The following is a 22,325-nucleotide window of genomic DNA, read 5'->3' as shown; positions in this document are numbered from 1 at the left end:
ACAGATGCTGGCGAGGATGCGGAGAAAGGGGAACCCTCCTACACTGTTGGTGGGAATGCAAGCTGGTGCAACAACTCTGGAAAACATCATGGAGGTTCCTCAAAAAGTTGAAAATAGAGCTACCTTATGACCCAGCAATTGCACTACTGGGTATTTACCCTAAATATACAAACATAGTGATCCGGAGGGGCACGTGTACCCAAATGTTTATAGCAGCAATGTCCACAATAACCAAACTATGGAAAGAACCTAGATGTCCATCAACAGATGAATGGATAAAGAAGATGTGGTATATATATACAATCGAATACTATGCAGCCACCAAAAGAAATAAACTCTTGCCATTTGTGATGACACGGGTGGAACTAGAGGGTATTATGCTTAGCGAAATAAGTCAATTGGAGAAAGACAACTATCACATGATCTCTCTGATATGAGGAAGTGGAGATGCAACACGGGGGGTGGGTGGGAGTTGGGGGCAGGAAGGGAGGGAGACAAACCATAAGAGACTCTTAATCTCACAAAACAAACTGAGGGTTGGTGGGGGAGAGGGTGGTGGGGTTATGGACATTGGGGAGATGTATGTGCTGTGGTGAGTGCTGTGAAGTGTGTAAACCTGGCAATTCACAGACCTGTACCCTTGGAGCTAATAATACATTATATGTTTATAAAAAAATTAAATAAAAAAGAAGAATCCTGGGTTTTTTACTTAAGGGCCCTGTCCCAGAAGAGGAAGTATGTGTGCTCATTAAGATGAGCAACTGTAGGGGCACCTGCCTGGCTTAGTGGGTTGGGCCTCTGCCTTTGGCTGGAGTCATGATCTAGAGGTCCTGGAATCCATCCTCATCCGCCCTGCATCCGGCCCTGCATCAGGCTCTCTCCTGGGCAGGGAGCCTGCTTACCCCTCTCTCTCTGCCTACTTGTGATCTCTGTCAAATAAATAAATAAAATCTTAAAAAAGAAAAGAAAGAGTAGACCCAAATGGCTCAGGTTGAAATTCTGACCATAAGCATGTGTTTTGTTGTTGTTGCTGCTTTTAGGATTTTTAGTTATTTATTTGACAGACAGAGAGATCACAAGCAGGCAGAGAGGCAGGCAGAGAGAGGGGGAAGCAGGCTCCCCACTGAGCAGAGAGCCCAATACGGGGCTCCATCGCAGGACCCTTAGACCATGACCTGAGCCACCCAGGCGCCGCCATAAGAGAGGATTTTAGCCAGTTTTTCATCTATCAGCTTTGCTGTGAGGTTAAGTGAATTAAACTAAGCACTTAGAGTAGCGCGTGGCTGGATAGTAAGAGCTGTAAACATCAGCCTGTCTGATTTAAACACTAAGGAGGGAAAATTGCTTTCATTAAAAAAAAAAAAAAAAGTGAAAGTAAAAGCCTGGGATGCCCTCACAGAGGAGGTCAGCGAGGTACCGGGACGATCCCAAAGGCTGATTGGGGGCGGGGCGGGGACGGAAGCTGGGGGCGGTGGGCGTGCGCGCGCCCGCGACAGAGGCCCATCAGTGTGCGAGCGCCCTCAACCATCTGCAGAACCCCGGCGACGGCTTGGACGGCAGGGCGGCCAAGAGATGCGAGAAGGCCGAGGAGAAGGCCAAGGAGATCGCGAAGATGGCAGAGATGCTGGTGGAGCTGGTGCGGCGGATAGAGAGAAGCGAGTCGTCCTGAAGGAGCGCGGGCGGTGAGGCGGGGCGGCGGCGGGGCCTGGCCGTGCCACGGCCAGATTCAGTAGCGTCCTGGGTGGTCGTCCTGCTGCAGCAGTGAAGGTGAAGCTTCAGTCTCACGGAGTCCGAAATTGGGCAGGGGGAGCAAAGTTGAGGTTGAGAGGAAAATGGGTCCATGCTAGCTGGGACAGGTGCTAGAGCAGATAGTGATTTTTTGTGGCTCCTCCTGACTCCGCTGGTAATTAGAGAAACATTAGAATAACTTGGAGTTTGTCTTTGTGAAACTGAAAAGTTACCTCCGGAGGGACAGTTGTTGGAGGTAGAGCCGCCCGGGCACTGAGGAGGGTGGTGGCAGGGATGGGAAGAAAGCTTGGCCATTGAGCAAAATAGGGGCGGGTGAGAACACGGGAAAGAAACAGAGAAATGTGAAGCTGTAGGCCTGGACTAGAAATTTCCAGGTTCTTCCCAGAAGGAGGCGGTGTCAGAGGACTCTGTCTGAAAGAAGTGGCATTCTTGTGGATGGTTCTTTTTTTTTTTTTTTTTTTTTTTAATTTTTAACACCAGGATGCAGAAATCTGAGACTCAGTGTCTTGATGTTGAATTTCTTCCAGTTCTGCTTTAGGTTCACAGCTGATGGATGCTGGTCACCTGGGCTGACACCAGGAGAAAGCTGAAGTAGCTTGTTTATTCTGTTTTTGTATGTTTCTTATCTGCATGCGACAGTCTCCTTCAGGGTCAGTGGTTGTGTAAGCGAGCCAAAAGAGAATTCTTCCCTCGGATGCACAGCAAGCCAGTAAAAGACTGACATGGAGATTTTGCAATGAGGAAAGGTAGGCTATTTATTGGAGAACAGGGAGCTAAGGCTTCAAGTCCCAAACTGCCCGATGACTTACAGGTGAGGGTTTTTAAGCGCAAAATTTGGTCAGGGGGTGTCTCAGCAGGTGGATGCTGTTGGTGGTTTGGAGGTGAAGTTGTGTTCACAGGCTTACTTAGTTATTCTGGTCCCACAGAGGTCTGTCTGTTCAATTTCGAGAGACTTAGAATTTGAAGAATGTCTTTCTTTCTTTCTTTTTTTTTTTTTTTTTAAAGATTTTATTTGTCAGACAGAGCGCACAAGTAGCGGGAGCCCCAGGCAGAAGGAGAAGCAGGCTCCCCACTCTACGAGGAGCCCAATGCGGGGTCAGTCCCAGGACCCTGGGGTCATGACTTGAACCAAAGGCAGATGCCTAACTGACTGAGCCACCCAGGCGTCCCCAAAATGTCTTTCTTTTGTTAGAGATTTCATTAGGTACATCTGGTGATTCTGTGGTTAGGATAGTGTTGATCAGTGGCTTGTACACGCCTAAATAAGCTACTTGTCTGGGCGTAAGTTAACGGGCTTGGATCCTTTGTGTTCCTTTGAATGATCAAGTATGCCTGGGTCTTGAGCCTGGGTCTGTGTGTTTCCTGGCCAGTCCAGCTGTGCCCCGGGAAGATAAGACCTCTTAAGTTCAAATCAGACATGTGATCGATAAGTGTTCATTTGCCTTGAAAAAACAAAGATCTGTAGAAAATCTTTTTTCAAATAAAGATGTTGTGCAGAAGACCAAAGCCATTGTGTGTGTTTATCTATAGAAAATCTTTTTTCAAATAAAGATGTTGTTCAGAAGACCAAAGCCAGTGTGTGTGTTAATCCATTTCTTTTGAAATGGACACTCTTCTTTCAGTGCTGCCACCAGCAAGCGGGACCGAGCTGCTTGAAGTTTAGGGTTCTCGTGAGCCTGGAACTGGGAGGGAGAATTGCTTACAGCAGGTGGTGTGGGGACAGGTTAACAGAACTCTCAGCTTTTAACAGAGATGAACTTCAGGCCATCGTCTCGTCTCTGGCCTTGCTTCTCAGCAGCTGCGGTATGTTTAGTCTCTCAGTGGGAATAGAACACGCTTTCTGTCCCACCTGAGGCACCAGGAGCATGAAGGAAAGTCCCGGATAGGGAAGAGCTGGGACAAGTAATTGCACAGCCCTGTGCTTGAGTATCCTGTGGGAGCACAAGGAGGGACTGAGCACTCATGGAAAAGCTCTTTAGAAAAAGCTCTTTAGAGCGAACAACTTGCCCTGAGCATGGAGTACAACCTCTGAGAGTAGAACCCAGTGGGGGCCCCTGGAGCTAGGAACCACGGGAGCTGCAGCCCTGGGGAGACTCTGGAGGACACTGTGGGAGCCGGTGAGAGGGGCAGGCCGAGGAGAGAGGCTTCCTCGGAGTTAATTCATCTGCATTGGCCTGTGCTGATGGATGCTCAAAGCCATAGGACAGGCAGGGTGCCATTTCCAGAATTGCTACACGTGATTTGATTGGAGCAAGCATGTGTTCATGGAGACAAGCTGAGATACATGTCTTGGATGACTGTGTACTTTTATCATAGAGTACCTGGGCACAAAGAGAGTCCTTTACAGAAACTGTTTCTGTCCGTGGAATTCTTGTCCACACTCCTGGCCTTCTGAAGTCTGGAGCAGGAACAGAAATAGTGCCGGGAGCCCTTGAGACCCAGGAGCAGGGGAGTGTTGGGGGTCATGTGTGTAGCATGGGAGGCTTACTCACTGCCTGCCATCTGTGTGTCGTTGGGACTTGGGTAAAGGCGAGAATATGGGGGCTGGTGCACATGGGAGTTGAGAGGCTGACCTGGAGCAGGGGAGTAGGGAGGACCCAGTAGGCTTTCCTGGGGCCAAGAGTCAGTGTCTATCTGTGTCAGTCAAGGCGGCTAGGTTAAACTGCGCTAACAGGTCCCCCCAAAGTCTTGGGGCATACAGCCTGCAAGAGTTATTTCTCATTCCTTTTGATGTACACCACAGGCCACTTGCTCCACATTCTCTTAATTCAGGGAGTTGGCTGAAGGAGCACCCTTCTTTGAGATATCATGGACCTTGATCAGAAAACTTAGTTGTAAGTTGCTTCACTGATTTAAAAACAAATGTGTTGGTGTAAAACTTGCCATACTTGTGTGTGTGTGTGTGTGTCTGTGCGCGCGCACGCACGAGCATAGGTTTTCCCCTTAATTAACTGACCACAGATTATACTCCTCCATTAGGGTGCATTTCATCTCTTCATTGTCCTAGGGCTCGATGCTAAGCTTCCTTTGTGGTCAGAACCTTAAAGTCTGAATCATTTTGGACCCCTGACTCTAAGGCAGAGCACTGTGGCGACAAGCTGAGCGTCTTCCCTCATGTTTGTGACGCAGTGTAATGGAGAGGCCTACAGGGCCTTGTGTGCATTTCCTGCTTTAACTCATACATTTGCCCCTAGTCGGATTCTGGATCCATGGAACTGAACCCAGTTCCAGGTCAGCTAGAAAATTTGAGTCGCCTGCTGTCAGCAGCTCCGAAATCATTTGTCATGGATGAGCCAGTGGTGCCCAGACTCCCCTTGCCGTGAAGTCCGAGATTCTGTGTTCTCTTCCAGAAGGCCCAGGAAATTCTCCAGCGACCACTTGCGTCAGCTGGCTTGTGAGCCTGCCTCTTCACTCATGTTTTGCAATACAACACAGAACAATACTTTTGATTCTTCTGAGAACAGGTTGAGTGTCCCATACCCACATAGCTCACTGAGCCACCTTTTCCAGTGTTGGCTTCCATGTGGCCTAACCAGAGAGGCCTGCTTATGCTCGCTCTTTCAGACAGCACTGCTGTCCCTGCTACACTCTCTGCTCCTTTGTTTTGCTTCTCACTACCTGACATGTGATTATTAATTTGTGTATTGTCTGACCTTTCCTCTTGGAATGTCAGCCCCCGAAGGCAGGAATTTTGTTTACTGCTACATATCCAGCACAAAGATGAATGCTTGGCTGCCATGTGGCTGGTGCCTAATACTCACTGAATGAGTATCAATTCGATACATACATTACATTTAATTGTGGGGCACCTGGGTGGCTCGGTTGGCCAGCATCAGACACTTGGTCTCGGCTCAGGTCACGAGCTTGAGCCTCATGTCAGGGTCTGCTTGAGATTCTCTCCCTTTCCTTCTCTCTCAAAAATAAATAAATCTTAAAAAAAAAAAAAAAAAATGTAGTTGTGTCTGCTTACCGTAAGTGCACATAACTCAAGCCAAAGTTTCTAAGGCAGAAACTTTAGTGTGCTTCTTGATTCATCCCTCTTTCTCAGCAACCCCTTCCTCCTTCCTCATGCTGTCAATGAGGCACATTGATTCTCTGACAAGAGCGTACCCTGGATTCATAGACCCCCTCCCACCGCCCTAGGCCGCTGGTGCAGCGCTCTCCTAACTGACCCCCCTGCCTGCTGTGGCTTCATGTCTCTCCTGCTCCTTTCCAGTTAGCAGTGGGTGGGCCTATGTCAGGTCCCTGCTGAGAACCATTTTGAAAATTCATTTTACTGGGACGCCTGGGTGGCTCAGTGGGTTAAGCATCTGCCTCCAGCCCAGGTGATCCCAGGGTCTTGGGATTGAGTCCCACATCAGGCTCCCTGCTTAGTGGGGAGTCTGCTTCTCCCCTTGTCTGCCACTCCCCCTGCTTGTGCTCTCTCTCTCTCTCTGACAAATCAATAAAATCTTTAAAAACGAGGAGCATGAGTGGGCGGGATGGGCAGAGGGAGAGGTACAGGCAGACTCCCTGATGAGAGCAGAGCCCCCTGAGATCATAACCTGAGCTGAGGTCAGACTCAACTGATTGAGCCACCCCGTTGCCCCTTGTGTCATTCATTTCTTCTCTATGTGTGTTACTGTGTTTTATAGCCTTTGTGGCCAACCCCCTCCCCCCCCCAAAAAAAACTCAAAGAAACCAAAACCCCCATGCATTTAAGAATGTGACTTGTTTGGACATGGAGGGGCTGGGGACATGAGTGGCTGTCTGGCAGCCTGGGTGGAGGGATGTGTGGCCCGTGTACCTCCGTGGTCCAGGGCAGCATGATGCTTCCTCGGTGCTGAGCCACCCACAAGAGCAGGGATAGGGCCCCACTGGCAGGGGGCAGTAAGGAGGTGGTCCACCTGACCAACTGATCCAAGTCCTTCCCTTCTCTAGCTCCCTACTGGGCAGGAGCAGGAAGTAACAAATCAGAGAACTCACTGTGCTGGGGTGGGGGCACTGAGGGGGTCAAGAAGTAATCCATGTCCACCAGACCAGGAACATTTCACAAACATTTTACTGATCACAGGGGCAGCTGGAGGCCGTGGAGCATAGGGTTCTGGAAGCCAGGGGCTGCTCCCTGCCCACTCCCTACCACCCCCCTAGGCCGGCTGGGGTTCTGGGCTTGCAGGACGTCAGGGGCGCCCAGCCTGCTCGAAATACTTGTGGCAGGCAGCCGTGAGTGTGGCCACAAACACGATGAACTCGCTGAAGTCCACCTCGGCGTCCCCGTTGGCGTCCAGGTCTTTGAGCAGTTTGTCCACGGCGTCCCTGTCCCTTTTAGTCTAGAGACAGAGGCCAGGGTCAGTGGGTGAGAGGCCCATGCACCGCTGCCTGGTGGGGGGGTGGGGGAAGGGTGGAGGGACACCGACAGGTTGTGTCACTGGACTCCAGGGGGCCAGGAGCCAGGGTTGGGTTTAGGGCCAATCGGAATTGTGTGGTGCAGCTAGGCAAGTTTGGAAGGGGGTGTCTTTGGACTGTTTAAGATGCTTTAGAAGGGGGGCCACTCCCAGGATGCGTTGCCAGCCTGGTGGGGTCACTTTAGGAGATCACGCCTGTGCCATGCACTGCACACCTGTCCCGGCCACAAGCCTCCAATCCTCAGAATGGGGAAATCCAAGCTGGGGTGAGAGGTGGGGAGGAGGGGTGGGCAGGGGTGCTGAGGCCCCAGGCCTTCTGCGGGAGCTGCCACCATACCAGTGTGGCGGGGGCAGCCTCACTAGAGACATCTCCCCCCCCCCCCCGCAGCGCAGCCACCCACACTGGGGCTCCAACAGCCCCCCAAGACGGCAGTTCCCGACTGCAGCAGGAGGTGGGCTTCCCCATCAGCTGGAGGCCTGGGGGCCTATGGCCCTGAGCCCTAGCTTTTACAGGCATCTTGCTGAGGATCCCAGGCTTAGCCACTGGTTCTCAAATTGTGTTCTCGGGTCACCTGCCTTTGACTCTCCAGTAACCCCCAGCTTTTGGGTTCAAAATCTCCATGGGTTAGACTCAAACTTATCAGAACATCTGCACCATGCCCGATTCCTAAACGGGGCAGGGGCATTCAGTGAGCATCCAGGTTTGAGACTGTTTGCGGTGATATTAAGTTCAAAAGGAAATTAAATTGCATACTTAGAATTTCATACACATTAGCTTTGAGCTTTTGACTGGGGAAAAGGCAGAAAGGGAGAGGGAGAGTGTGCTGGGGGGAGGGGATTTCTTGCCTCCACGTTTCTGTATTTTTACATTTTCTACCACAAACCCATTCATAAGAGACAAAACCAAATGAACTTCATTTAAAGATCTATACCCTCACTGCCTTTACATGCTGAAGCGCTTGGTGTGTTTGAAGGTTAAAAATCTTAGGCTTCCATTTTCAAGAATCAGCTCAGGGTAGATCCATTAGAGGGCAGGACCGTGGGGTTTGGTGGGGCCAGGGAGGAGGCGAGAGGGGAAGGGGAGGGGTGGGGAAGAAGGGGAGCTGTAATTGAAGAGCAGGGGGGAAGAGAAGGACAGTCAGGAAAGGGAAGGGAAGAGGAGGGGAGGGAGAGAGGGAAGGAGGGGGAGAAGGGGAGGGCGGGGTAGAGGAGAGAGGAGGAAGACAAAGGGGAGGGAAAAGGGGAGAGAGGAAGGGCAGGAAAAGAGGGGAGGAGGGAGGGAGGAGGAGAGAAGAGGGAAGGAGGAAGAAGGAGGGAGGAGGGGGGGAGTGGAAGGGAGGGGGAAGAGGGGAGGAGGGAGTGGAGGAGGGAGGGGAGGGGAGGGAAAGTGGAGGAAGGAGGAAAGGGCAAGAGGGAGGGAGCGGGAAGGGGACGGAGCCAGAAGAGGCAGCCAGAGGGTCCAGAACCGAGAGGAGCGTAATGGGGAAAGGAGGACCGAGAGGGGAGCCCCTCTGTTTTGAGGTCCCTGAGGAGGTCTCCCTTGGGCAGATCCAGGTCCAGGGGCTCCAGGCGGATAAGTGCCAGGTGGGACCTCCTCCCATCTGTACCCCTGTCAGCCCTGCTAACACCACTTGGGGTGGGGGAGGGATGCTGGGAGGACACAGCCGAGCAGAGTGTTCATGGCCAGCAGCCTCGGAGGGGTGCAGTGGTGAGGGAGCAGCAAACCCAGCCTCACCATCCCTACTGCTCAGGTTCAGGTTTGCGAACCACCCCCTACCCCTAGCTCTGCCACTTGGGGCCCTGCTGAGAAAGAATCCTGGTGGCTCTAACTTCATGTGTCAGGGACTGAGCTGGCTACTCCAGTTCCCTGCTCCTAGAGACCTCAGTTCTGAGGGCAACAGATCTGCTCCTTGGGGGGTGGTCTTGCCTTCCAGCTGCTCCTTCTGCAGCCCCTTGGCCCTCTCCTGCCCTCCTTTCTCTGCCCACCAGCCCACCATCCTCCCTGACCCTCCCCCGCCCCAGGCTCGGCACCCTCACCTGCAGGAAGCCCGGGAGCTCCTTCTCCATGAGCACCTTCAGCTCCCCCTTGGTCAGGCTCTGCTTGCTGCCCTCCACACCGGCGTAGCGGGCAAAGACGTCAATGATCATGCCCATGGCTGTCTCCAGTTCGGTCATGGTGCTAGACTTGGACCCACCTTCCTTCTGGGAGCTGGCACGACAGAGGAAACTTTCCCAGGGCAGCTTCTTGGAGCTTTATAAGGCCCAGCCTGGTATTGACTCAGAGGGTGGGATGGATAGCAAGCCCTGCCCCTTCCCGCACCCCGCTCACCCCGTGCTGCTCAGTTCTCCAGAAATTGTGCGGGCACGACTTCCTGCCTGAAGCCCTCCCCCAGCTCACACCCTTGACGGGTGGGAAGGATGGCAAGCCCTGTCTCTCCCCGCACCCCCCCCCCACACCCCGTGCGCTGCTCAGTTCCCTGTCTGAAGCCCTCCCCCAGCCCACACCCTTGACGGGTTGGAAGGATGGCAAGCCCTGCCTCTCCCCGCACCCCACCCCACCCCTCTGCGCTGCTCAGTTCCCCAGAAATTGTGCGGGCACGACTTCCTGTCTGAAGCCCTCCCCCAGCCCACACTCTTGACGGGTGGGGTCAGCAGGGAAAGAGGGTGCCTGGCGAATGTTTGTTGAGTGACTAAGGAATGGGTGGAGTGGTCCTGTCCGGCCACATCTGGCGGGCCACATCTGGCGGGCCAGCGGGAGGGAGGTTGCCGAGGGAATGTCGGACTAAGCAGGGTTTTGCTTCTGTGGCGCTTTGCAGAACACTTCGTGGAGGACAGCCATGCACCTATGTCCCACTCCCCAAACACACAGCAGTGACGGGTCTGGGAGGCAGACACTGCCAGCTAGCGGACCAGATGAAGGGCTGTCCCGTCCCACCCTGCTAGGCCCCCAGAAACCCCTGCATGCTCTCTCCCTGTGCCTTGCAGGGTGGCCCCATGGGTGTAGTGATTTCCAGACCCGAAAGTGGACTCCTCTTTGTTTCCTGATTGTGGATGTTGAGGACTCAGTCTGCAAGAACCACAGGGGCGGGTAGTAGGCTGTGACTGAGCTAGAATGCCCTGGGCACAGAGCTGCCCCTCCCTCAGTCCCCAGAGGTAGCCCCACGGGTGGCCTGGGAGTGGGGGGGGGCGGCTGTTGCTGGGGATGCCTGCAGGCCCAGGCACCGAGGGAAGCCCTGCACAGAGCCTGCAGATCAGGGTAGAGGGGAGAGGAAGCCAGTTACCCTCAGCGGGCTCAGCCCCAGCCTGGCAGTCCTTTCTGCTTTGGACACACTGCCTTTCCCACGTCTCCTGCAGGGGATCATTTGGGAGCAAGGAAAGGTCAGTCCACTCTGCTACGCTGGACAAGGCCCTCCTAGGATAAGACTCTAGGTTTCCAGTCAGCCAGTGGTGGCTCCCAGAGGGCATCCCGAAGTAAGACATCCTGTTGTGACACTTGGTGAAAAGGAAGGAAGAGTGTTCAGGGCTGTCACAACAGGGCTCATGACTGTCTCAATGGGGGTGGGGGTGGGGGGGGCACTGGCTCATCTTGCAACTCAGCAGAGCCAGCCTGGGTGGCCCAGAAGCAGAGCCAGTGGGGGTCAGAGGGTGGGAGGGTATTACTAAGAGGAGGCTGACAGGGTTGGGGGATTCTGGCCACAGGCAAGCCCGGGGCTTACCCTTCAGAGTGGGGGATAAGGAACTTGGGCAGGCATCAAGGGTAGGGAGGTGACTTCCTGACTCTTACAGCCGGGCAGGTGGAAGATAGATGGGCCCAAGGATGAAGCAGGATTGCTGAGCAGCCTGATGAAGGGGGGAGTCAGCCAGACTCCCCTGGCAAGACCTGGCAGGGAAAAGACTCCAGACTGGGGGCCTAGGGGGTGGCCAGCCTGTGCTCTCTAGGGGAGGGCCTCCCAGGAGCTGTGGGGGCAGCGGGGCAGCAGGGCAGGCGGCAGGGAGGAAGCAGTGCAACATCTGCAGGGCTCTGACCCCTGCTGGCACTCTCAAACCTACAGTCACCTTCCTTGCTCAAACACAGATGCTCCCCCAGCCCCCCAGCCCCCGTAAGATTTAGTGATGAGTGTGTGGTTTTTTCCCTCCCAACTTTGTCTTTTCAAACTTGTTACAGAAGTCAAAGTAAGGCCACTCAAAGACCTCTCCTGGTGGAGATCTTTGTAGGGATTAAAAAAAAAGCGGGGGTGCCTCAGTGGCTCAGGGCAGCGTCCCTGGTCCTGTTAGGCTCCCTGCTGAGCGGGTAGTCTGCTTCTCCCTTTCCCTCCCCTTGTTCATTCTCTCTCTCAAATAAATAAAATCTTTAAAAAAAAAAGGAGGGGGTTAGATGATCCCAGGTTGAGTGAGCACAGGAGAGAATGCCTGATTAAAGGTCACTAAGATCTTGATGTAGGTAACATGGGGGTAGGCAACTAAATTCCCAGACCAGTTCTTAACTCTTAAACATTTAATAGAAACCTCTGTTAAAAAGGACTCAGTGGGTTAAGAGATCCTGGGATGGAGTCTCCCATTGGGCTTTCTGCCCAGCAGGAAGCCTGCTTACCCCCTGTCTCTCTGCCTGCCTCTCTGCCTACTTGTGATTTCTCTCTCTCTGTCAAATAAATAAATAAAATCTTAAAAAAAGAAAAAAAAGAAAAACTACCCACAGCCCACTGACTTCAAGTCCTGGAAACAGGCAGAGTGACATTCCTCTAGGGACTCAGCTGTCCCGTTGTTAATGCTTTACTAGAGCAAAAGGCAATCCTTTAGCCAGAGCCCCAGGATCCTGTGAGTCTACCTTAACCTATAAAAATTCCTTTGGAAACTTGCTTTATCTCTGCCCCTCAAGATACATGTTGGCAAACATTCCCCAAGCGTCTGACCCACCGATACCCATCTGAAGGGTCTCATGACTCAGGTTTTATTAGACTACCATGACCTTTTCCCAACAGCAGCTAGTCCCCTCAAAGTCTTGGAAGCCTTGCTTCCAAAATTCCTTAGAGACTTATGCTCTCACTAACCACCTCCCAACTTGAAAGTATATAATGGGCCACTCCTCATGACCCCAGTGCAATTTGTTCTGCCTGTGGGTCGGTCCTGTCCTCCTGATTTAAAGATTTTTTAATTTATTTATTTGACAGAGAGAGATCACAGGAAGGCAGAGAGAGAGAGAGGAGGAAGCAGGCTCCCCACGGAGCAGAGAGCCAGATGCGGGCCAATCCCAGGACCCTGGGATCATGACCTGAGCCGAAGGCAGAGGCTTTAACCCACTGAGCCACCCAGGTGCCCCATGTCCTCCTGATTTAATAAAACCATTCTGCACTGAACATGTGTCAAGAGTTTTTTCTTGGCTGTCGGCTTCAAACCCTAACATTTCCTATATCAAAATCACAGGCCCAAATTGGTGTCACTGGCCGAGTCCACAACCTGGCCCTTCATAGCTAATCTAGCTACAGTTCCAACCACCCCCAGAAACCCTAGTCCTAGCCCGTCAGGAATGCTCTGAGCAGCCCAATAAAGGAGCTGGGCTGTGGTCTAACTGGCACGAGACCCCTTGTCCTCCTCCTCCCAAAGTCAAGTGTGCTCATCTAGAAGAGCCTTTTCTTTTGCTAATAACATCTCCCTGTACCCTCTTTCGTAGGAAGACCTTTCATTTTGCACAACTCCTGGGAGCTCCCCTCAGCTGGCTTGCTACCTGGGTGCTGTCTGGTTCCTGAATCATTTAACAAAGCCAGTTTGAGCTTCAAATGCACTGGGTTGGATTTTGTTTTTTAACCCTGCATTTATCTGGAAAGGTGAATTCCCAAAAGGAGATGGTGAGTTGCATCATGCAGAAACCCCCTTCTGACCCTGACCAGGTCAGGGTGATTTTTCTTCCCAGCCTCCAGACCCCACACGCCCTAAGATCCCTGGTGCCTGGGCCTCCTTTACAGCATGGGGATTCGGTGGTGGAGGAGGGTAACAAGAATATCAGCAAGGAAGCAGACACCCAGGGGTCTGTGTGGGGCCAGCCCCCAGCTTGCTGGGAAGGGACAAGCAGGTCTCTTCTGAGCCTCTGAGCCAGCTGAGCTGGGAGAGAAAAGCGTTCCTGCCTCAGCACAAATCCCCACCCGCCACCCCCATGCCCTTCTCATGCTCCCCCATAATCTGCTGACAGTGGGGAAGGGTACTGGGTCGCCAGCCACCATCCACGGCCAGGCATCCACAGTTCACCACCCCGAGGCTGGGCCAGACCTTTGCATGCATGTGGGCCCTCCCACGTCCAGCACCGGAGGCCAGAAGAAGTGGAATTACGACCTTCCTACACACCATGCAGGGCAAAGAGGAACCACCGAAAGACCAAGGGGCCCAGGTAACCATCACCAGGAAGCCGCCAGAAGCCCAGGACATTGCCCCAGTTCTAAGGCGGATGGGCAGTCAGGAAATGTCTCTGTGGGTTAGGGAGCTTTGGGTTGGGAAGGCAAGGCGTGGTCTGCGGGTGGGAACAGTTTGCTAGACTCTGGAAGTCTGGATCACTCTGAGAAGGACGTCTGTGCTCAGCAAACACGACCAAGGCCCCTCCTGTGTGGCCCCAGGTCAGCACAGACCAGCCAGGCACAGGCCCCAGACCAAACCATGTTGGTGCAATGAGTTCTTCTGAGCAAACCCCTCACTCAAACCCGGGCCCTAGCCCCGGGAGGCAAACCCTGACCTCTGGAGTGCCTGGCCAGACAGGGGCCTTTGAGGGAGAGGCAGAGAGCACAGGGGCAAGGGGCCCCAGGCCAGGGAGCAGCCCGATGAGGAAGGGAAGTCTGCAGGTGGGACCAGAGGGAAGGGGAGTGCAACAAAGAACAGAGGCAGGAAGAACTGTGGCTCTGGAGAGCTGGGAAGTTTGTGGGGGGTGGTTGGAGGTTGGAGGGGCAGGAAAGGCTCTGCAGGCCCACCTCCCTGGGAGCGTGTCTCACAGCCCTTCAGGCACCGCAGAATTCCTGAGGGACTATAAAGGCCAGCTGTCAGGGCCCCACTTCCCCAGAGCTGCACTGGCCCAAAGCTTCCCAGCTGACCCTGCCCAGCAGCCGGCTGGAGACCACTGGTCCGGAGGGTTTTCCGCTGGGAAGAGACATGGTCGGATTTACCTTTTAGGCGACCCCAGCTGCTGGTAGGACAGTCAGATGAGGAGGGTGAGGCTGGAGGCAGGGAGGCGGGGGAGGAGGCTGCAGAGTAAGGAACCCTCCAGGCATACAGGCTCAGGGGTCCTACAGCCGTAGCCCAAAGCACACCTGGGGATGGGTGAAGGCCTCAACAGGGTGCAGAGATGAGAAGGAAGATGCTGGCCTCACCATCTGATCCATGCTTTGTAGAAGGGGAAATTGAGGCTTAGGGCGAGGACATGGGTGAGCAACCCCAGGTCCCCCTCCACTCTCATTGTTCAAACAGCTCCCAGGCTGAACTGATTTTGTCCTTGGTGATGTATCTGACAAATATTTGCTGAGGGAGGAGGTTGAGAGAGTGGAGGAAATGAGTTATTGTTTTGTTTTGTTTTGTTAAGATTTTGTTTCTTTGACAGAGAGAGATTGAGAGAGAGGGAACACAAGCAGGGGGAGTGAGAGAGGGAGAAGCAGGCTTCCCCTTGAGCAGGAAGCCTGATGTGGGGCTAGATCCCAGGACCCAGGGATCATAACCTGAGCCGAAGGCACACACTTAAGGGCTGAGTCACCCAAGCGCCCCATGGAGGAAATGAGTTTCTCAGGAACCCCAGGTGTCAGGGGTCCTGTACCACATAGCTGTGGGGGCAGGGGCCTGGTCTCAAGCCTAGGCACGTGGCTCCTGGGGAAGGCGGTGACCAGCCCTGCGCCCCCGGCAGCTGCCCATAAACCCCCTTCTCCAGTCCAGAAAGCCAAACTCCATCTGCTATCCCTGCTTGCCTTCTTCTGAAGCCTGGAAGTGATGCCTGGAGCAGCGGCAGCCATGCTGCCACCACGTGGATGAGGTTAGAATGGGTTCTTGGTGCTTGTTTTGTGGAGCTGCTGTGACCCACAACCACAGACAATAGAAACTGCCACTCTCACAGATCTGCGAGTCCAAAATCAAGGTGTGAGCAGGGCTGCTCCTTCTTGGGGCCTCCGAGGGAGACCATTGCCTGCCTCTTGCCTGGCTTTTGGCGACGGCTTGAAATCCTTGGCTTTCCTGGGTGTGCAGCCACCGAACCCTGCTCCTGCCTGTGTTAAATGCTGCCAAAGGGCCTTGATGGAGAGAAAAAATCCCACCCTCCTGGCCATCTCCGAGTGCCTGGAGACCCACAGCCTCCAGATCGGGGCATAGAGGGCTCCCCTCTGGTCTCCTCCAGAGCCACGCCTTAGGAAACTTGGCTGTTTTCTTCTGCGAGTCAAGACTTGCAGGTGATAGGTATGGGAAAACCCGTGACAGTCTGCTCAGAATCAAAGTCTAGGCTGGCGGTGGCAGAGGGGACTAGGGTCACGTTTCCATGTCTTCAAACCCAGGCCTGGCTGACTCAAATTAATGTGTTCATGTCCTTCAGATGGCTCTCCCAGGACCCCCTGATGCTAGTGTGAATTTTGCCCCGTGATCTGTCTTAAGCAGAAGCACTGGGGGTTCTGGGACATGTGTGAGGGGCGGCAGGAACCTGGCTCCCACCCATGGCGAGGGGCTGCCTGGGGCAGGGCACCTGGGGCCTACCTGGCCTTGACCTTGCCGGGCCGCTGACCTGCTCAGTGACTCTGGTGAGTCCCTTCTCCTTTCAGGACTACTTTTCTCACCTGTAAAATGAGGGGTGCAGATTAGACCCACTCCAGGACTCTGAGCTCCCGAATCTCATGTTCTCAGCCAAGGTGCCTGTTACCCTTGGGGTACAGTGTGTGCTGAGGGTACTCAGACCACCAGGATTTACAAAGTGTTTCTCTTGGGATGGAGAAACTCACAGAAATGTTCAAACTAAAGCAGGAGCCTTGTGGTGAACACCTGTGGTTTCCATCCCTGGGGCCCATTCAGCCTGGTCCTAGTAGCCCCGCCAGCCAGCTGTAGGGTCACGCCCCCTGACCCGTGTGAGCTGGGCTCCAGTCCCCTCCTCTAGCTGGGTCCTGAGTGACCACAGGGGAGTGCTGGTTTGAGCACACCAGGAAAAAGGAGCTGAGAGTCGGAGGAGGCTGTGATCTCACTGATGTGCCAGGGCACTTGAATCCGTAAGCCCTGCATTTCCAGGCTGTCTGTCCCCCACCCAGCACTTCCTAGCCCCACAGAGCTGAGTGTCCAGTTCTGGGCCAAGTCCTCTGGTGTGGGGTGGGGGAGCTGAGGCCTGGGTCAGACCGGTTAAGTCTCAGGGAGAACGTTGCTGGGGGTTCCCAGCACACCCCTCTGTCCTCCAGCAAGCACTAGTGCTCCGTGCATGGGCACTGCAGGGGATCACATGAATGCCTGTTCTGTGTCTCATTGTGCCTTTCCCCTCTGTTAACCTGCCAACGGGTGAACCGCATTCCTGGACTGAGGCTGAGCACCTGGGAGGCCCCATGGTTTACTGAGCACAGCTGTCACCAAGGGCTGCCCTCCCGTGGGAAGAAGGGACGGTACGGATCTGCTGATGTGCTCTACACTGACACACTCTGCAGTGAACTCCAGACTGACCGTGGCACCTCTGGGTCAGTCCAGGGCTGACCTGCCTGCACATCTCACCAGCACAAGGCACCTGCTGGGTAGCATTCAGGGCAGGTCACAGCCTGAGCCTGCTGAATGCTGAATGCTGAATGATAAAGCCTCTGGACTGTCGGCAGAGGGCTGCCCAGGGGCTGGGGGTAGTGGAGTGGTGGTGAGCTCAGCACCACCACCAGGAACCAGGTGAGTGGCTGTTCCACCAGAAAGCCACAACCCTGCCATCTTGTGGTGGCTTTTCAGGTCACCTTCCCAGGAAAGCTGTAGGGAGAAAGGGCCTCTGGATCATGGTTCATAAACCCATTCTCACCCAACACAGAATTTCAGAATCACGTATATTGCTCCAGGAGGGGTCAGGGGGATAGGGCACAGTGACCTGGGGTACAAGGCCATGGAGGGGTAGGTGGTCCCAAGCACATGGAGTTCAGGACTCTCAGGGTGAAGCAGGGAGGCTGCTGGGGAAGGGGTATGTGGACTGTGGTTGGGGTGTTCCCCAAGGAAATGTTCCAGAAATGGAATGTCAGTGCTGATGCACTTCTTGCTGCGGCCTGAGAGAGAACCGCAGGGAAGCTTACATTAACTCAACCAGAGGCTGGAGAGCAGGAGAGAAGCACGGACCTGCCTACGAGAGCCAGAGGGGTAAGGGCCATGGTGTGCCCTGGGGGTCCCCGCAGCAGGTGCCTCTCTTCATTTCACCCATCATCAAAGAAAAGAGACCTTTCGTGAGCCACTCCCCAGTTACATCATTCCTCTGCTCTGCTCCACAGCAGAATTCCTTCACAGCACTCCCCTCCCGTTCTTGCTCTCCATTCTTACCCCCTTTAAGTGTCCTACTCAGAGGCATTGGGCAAAGGCCCTGGGGCCATCACATGCTCACCCTGGCTAGGGAAGGGCTGGAGTGGTGAAATCGTAGAAGTCTGCCCACCCTGCCCTTTGCAGTCTATGGTGCTGACCTTGAATTTGGTTCCAAGTGATAACTGAAATCTCCAAGAGATGCCAGAAAGGTGCTGAAATATTATCTCAAAGGTGCCAAGGGAGAATGTGTGTCAACCTAAAATCACACACCCAGCAAGACTATCTTCCAAGAAGGAAACACAAAACCTGAGTAAGTCCACCATCGTTGCTCCTCACAAAATGCAATTCTAAAATATGAATTCCAGGGTGCAGACTGGCCACCTTGGAGGCAAGAAAAGAAAGAGGAGCAAAGAAATTGGTAAATATGAGGGTAAATATAAATAAAAATGGATTATTAAATAGAACAATATTATTTCTAATGTGTGTTTAAAAAAACCCTAGCATATCATTAGTTTCTAGATCCTTGTGTATTTTAGGAGGATAGAGATGCCAATAAATTTAATTTTGGTAAGCTAATTATGCAAGTACAGATTTTGAAGAAGATAATTAAAGAAATAGAAAAAGAGTACATGAGTTTTTTTTTTTTTTTAAAGATTTTATTTATTTATTTGACAGAGAGAAATTACAAGTACACTGAGAGGCAGGCAGAGAGAGAGAGAAGGAAGCAGGCTCCCTGCTGAGCAGAGAGCCCGATGCGGGACTCGATCCCAGGACCCCGAGATCATGACCTGAGCCGAAGGCAGCGGCTCAACCCACTGAGCCACCCAGGCGCCCCCATGAGTTTTTTTTTTAAAGATTTTATTTACTTATTTTTTGAGAGAGATAAAGAGAGAGAGATCACAGAGAAAAGGGAGAGGGAGCAGCAGATTCGCTGCTGATCAGGGAGCGCAATGCAGTGCTTGAACCCACGACTCCGAGATCATGACCTGAGCTGAAGGCAGATGCTTAGCTGACTAAGCCACCCAGGTACCCCAGGTATATGAGTTTTAAGCCAGTAAGGCAGGGGGTGGGGCAGAGGAAGAATAAATTCAAAAAATCTTAGTCCAGGGCTGCCTGGGTGGCTCAGTGGGGTGAGCCTCTGCCTTCAGCTCGGGTCATGATCTCAGGGTCCTGGGATCTTCCTCCCCTCTCTCTCTCTCTGCTTGCCTCTCTGCCTCCTTGTGATCTCTTGTCAAATAAATAAAATCTTAAAAAAAAAAAAATCTTAGTCCATAGTAAGGCAAGAAAAGAAATGAGAAAAGTGGAACAGGTCAAAATAAGATGGTAAAAATAAATCTCAATATATTAGCAATTATAATAAATGTATGAGGGTGTGATTCTCAAGCCAAAAGACAAAGATTGTTGACCCAGATGAAAGAATCCGAACCAAACAAAATCAAGACACACACGGCTTACAAAAAACATCCTTAAAAAAAATGTAAGGACACAGGGGTGCCTGGGTGGCTCAGTGGGTTAAGCATCTGCCTTCAACTCAGGTCCTGATCCCAGGGTCCTGGGATTGAGTCCTGCCTCAGGCTTCCTGGTTGGTGGGAAGCCTGCTTCTCTCTCTCCTTCTGCAGGATGTTCCCCCCTTTTGTGCCCTCTGTCATATAAATAAATAAAATGTTTAAAAAAATGTTAAGGGCACAGAAAGATTGAAAATAAAATGGTAAACAATCCCAAGGCAAAGAGTGACCCACAGCAAGCTAGGGTAGCTTACAACAGCAGACAGAAATGGTTACTCAGTTCTTGGGTGTCTACCTTTAGCTTGGGTCGTGATCCTGGAGTCCTGGGATCAAGTCCCACATTGGGCTCCCTGCTCAGTGGGGAGTCTGCTTCTCCCTCTCCCTCTGCTGCTCACCCTGATTGTGCTCACATACTCTCTCAAATAAATAAAATATTAAAAAAAAAAAAAAAAGGAAAGAAACAGTTACTGACAGAGTATTGCTACAAAGGGATAAAAGCACCAATGCACTTATTTGCAGAGCATCCAACCGCCCAAAGAACCCACAGAACTCCAGGGAAAACCTGACAGTCTGCCAGCAGAGGGTGTTCTACAAGCCTCACCCCCCCTGATCCCTCAATCAAGCCCCTAAGAGGCCTGCTTTGTCAGGCAGGGGTTTTATGGGAGCACATTAAAAGAACTCCTCATCCATCCTTCTCTGTGTCGCGGGGTGTAGGTGTGTAAAATGCATACCACACACCTCTGCCTGTAGGGCTATGGAGTGTGGGTGGGCATGTGGGACTTAGAGGATACAGAGTAAGTGACCAGACAGGGCGCCCCAACCCTGGCTCAGGACGCCCTTGACTGCCCAAGTATTGCATTGTGGGTGTTGCCAGATGACCATAGGGATGAAGACCGAAGATGGAGTTCATCTCTTGGTACCTTTCCCCAGTGGGGGAGAGTGTCTCAGGGCCTGTCTGGAACCCAGAGATCCTCCACTGTCTAAGCAGACTCAGTCTACAAAGAGGACCCTCTTGTAAGTCCCGGCATAGTCGGAGCTCCCCCTGAATTCCCTGAGCCTAGGAAAAGGCCTGATGCACCTTGCCTTGAGGGCCAGCACTGAAATTGTCTAAAGGCTGAGTGGTTACTTGACATGAATTGGAGACAATTGGAATGTCAAGCCCCAAGGAAGCTCAAAGACAAGAGTGCAAAACTGTCATCTTCTGGAGGCCCAGGCAGAGTCGGCCGGAGCCACAGAGCCAGCTTCTTCTCCTGGGTGAGTTCCTGGGGACACCGCACCCACCATGTCCTCACCTAAACAATGAGGACGATAAAATGACCTCTCAAATTTGGGAAAATTACATAATGACGTGAAGGGGCAAACCCTAAGTAGATTTTTTTTTTAAGATTTTATTTGACAGAGAGAGATCACAAGAAGAGAGAGAGGGCGGGTGGGGTGGGGGAGGAGGAAGCAGGCTCCCCGCCTAGCAGAGAGGCCGATGTGGGACTCGATCCCAGGACCCTGAGATCATGACCTGAGCTGAAGGCAGAGGCCTAACCCACTGAGCCACCCAGGCAGCCCCCCCGCCCCAAGTAGATTTTTCTTTTTTCTTTTCTTTTTTTAAGATTTTATTTATTTATTTGACAGAGAGAGAGAGCTCACAAGTAGGCAGAGAGGCAGGTGGAGAGAGAAGGGGAAGCAGGCTCCCCACTGAGCAGAGAGCCCGATGTGGGGCTCGATCCCAAGACCGTGAGATCATGATCTGAACCGAAGGCAGAGGTTCAACCCACTCTGAGCCACCCAGGTGTCCCCCAAATAGATTTTTCTAATACAGCCTTTTATTTTTTCATTCCACACATCCAAAGCACTGTCACTGGACAGGCTATAGGAACTTGGCTGGGGGACAGCAAAAGCTGGATCCAGGGGCGCCTAGGTGGCTCAGTGGGTTAAAGCCTCTGCCTTTGGCTCAGGTCATGATCCCAGAGTCCTGGGATTGAGCCCCAAATCGGGCTCTAGCGGAGAGCCTGCTTCCTCCTCTCTCTGCCTGCCTCCCTCCCTACTTGTGATCTCTCTTTGTCAAATAAATAAATAAAATCTTAAAAAAAAAAAAAAAAAAAACAAAAACTGGATCCAGGCACACTGCACTTTTGGTCCCTTGCGTGATTTTAGGGTTGGACCTTTCCATACCATTCACATCCTAGAGACTGACTTTATTCCTCATGAGTTCGATGCAAGCAAAGGTATTGATACCAACTACCACTGGTTAGAAAAGGAAGATTTTAAAAATGGAAATAAAAGCACATTTGCCTTAATAGGGACAACACACTCAGACAGGGACTCCCCAAGAATTCCCCCTCCCATTTTCACCCCTGGCCGTCTCCATCTGACACTACTGCAGTCACCCACGGTCTTGCCTGAGGGGACAGCCAGGACATCGGCCTTGGAGGCTGGGGGTCCTGGGAGGGGTTATGCAGTCCTCATCCCCGACAACCCGGCCCTGCCCGGCTGCACACATAGCACTCCTGGCATCATTTGTGGCTGAACAGGAACCTTTCTCCCCCCGCCCCCCATGCTGTGATGTCAATTATATTTTAGTTCAAAGACCACATAAAATGATTTCTATGTTCTCTACAGGCACCCTTCTAGCAAAGGACTACAGACTCGGGTGCTGGTGGGACGGAGTATAGGCTGCTGCAATTCCCACAATGACAAACTCACGAGCTGCCAGAGGAAGTGGAGGCAGGGAGGTGAGCCAGGTCCCCAGTTCCCCTCTGTACAATCCCAGCAACGGGGTCTCTAACTTCACTCACAGCCCCGCCTCACCCATCTCCCACAACCACATGCCTATTTCCTAAACCCCAAACATAAGGTATTGTCTTCCTGCTCAAACCTTTCCAGGCTCACCGTCGCTCCGCTTCTCAGTTTCCAGCGAATCCTCCTTAACCTACTCAAAATGCGGTCCCTTGACCAGCAGCACAGGCATGGGGTGTGGGGGGGCACTTGTTAGAAATGCACAATTTCAGGTCCTTAACCACAGGATCGGACCCTGCATTTTGTTAAGATCCCATGAGTTCCAACACACTTGAAGTTTTTTTGTTTGTTTTTTAAAGATTTTATTTATTTATTTGACAGAGAGAGATCACAAGTAGACGGAGAGGCAGGCAGAGAGAGAGAAAGAGAGGGAAGCAGGCTCCCTGCTGAGCAGAGAGGCCGATGAGGGACTCAATCCCAGGACCCTGAGATC

At 52.7% G+C, this 22,325-nt stretch overlaps 1 protein-coding gene and 1 long non-coding RNA gene across 2 annotated transcripts; one reads left to right on the top strand and one right to left on the bottom strand.

Annotated features, from left to right (window-relative positions):
• The first annotated feature begins 1,518 nt into the window (after positions 1-1,518).
• On the top strand, positions 1,519-3,255 carry LOC131826483 (uncharacterized). Its single transcript, XR_009351618.1, has 2 exons — positions 1,519-1,682; positions 2,288-3,255. It is a non-coding gene; the product is annotated as an uncharacterized LOC131826483 (long non-coding RNA).
• A 3,517-nt stretch (positions 3,256-6,772) lies between these two features.
• S100P (S100 calcium binding protein P) lies at positions 6,773-9,391 on the bottom strand. The gene is made up of 2 exons (XM_059165740.1): positions 9,171-9,391; positions 6,773-7,058 (listed from the first exon to the last, which is right to left on the bottom strand). The coding sequence occupies exons 1-2, from the start codon at positions 9,306-9,308 to the stop codon at positions 6,909-6,911; spliced, it is 288 nt and encodes a 95-aa protein (XP_059021723.1). The 5' UTR covers positions 9,309-9,391; the 3' UTR covers positions 6,773-6,908.
• Positions 9,392-22,325: the final 12,934 nt, after the last annotated feature.

Source organism: Mustela lutreola, chromosome 1 (assembly GCF_030435805.1).
Source record: "Mustela lutreola isolate mMusLut2 chromosome 1, mMusLut2.pri, whole genome shotgun sequence".
Lineage (NCBI taxonomy): Eukaryota > Metazoa > Chordata > Mammalia > Carnivora > Mustelidae > Mustela > Mustela lutreola.
Note: the sequence above shows the minus strand (reverse complement) of the source record. Positions and strands in the feature narration are given on the sequence as shown.

Bases quoted from the DNA above. Each gene is read 5' to 3' on its own strand.
- S100P (XM_059165740.1), bottom strand. From the start codon at position 9,308: ATGACCGAACTGGAGACAGCCATGGGCATGATCATTGACGTCTTTGCC. The intron at 7,059-9,170 runs GTGAGGGTGCCG...CTCTGTCTCTAG, and splicing joins AGCTCCCGGGCTTCCTGCAG to ACTAAAAGGGACAGGGACGC.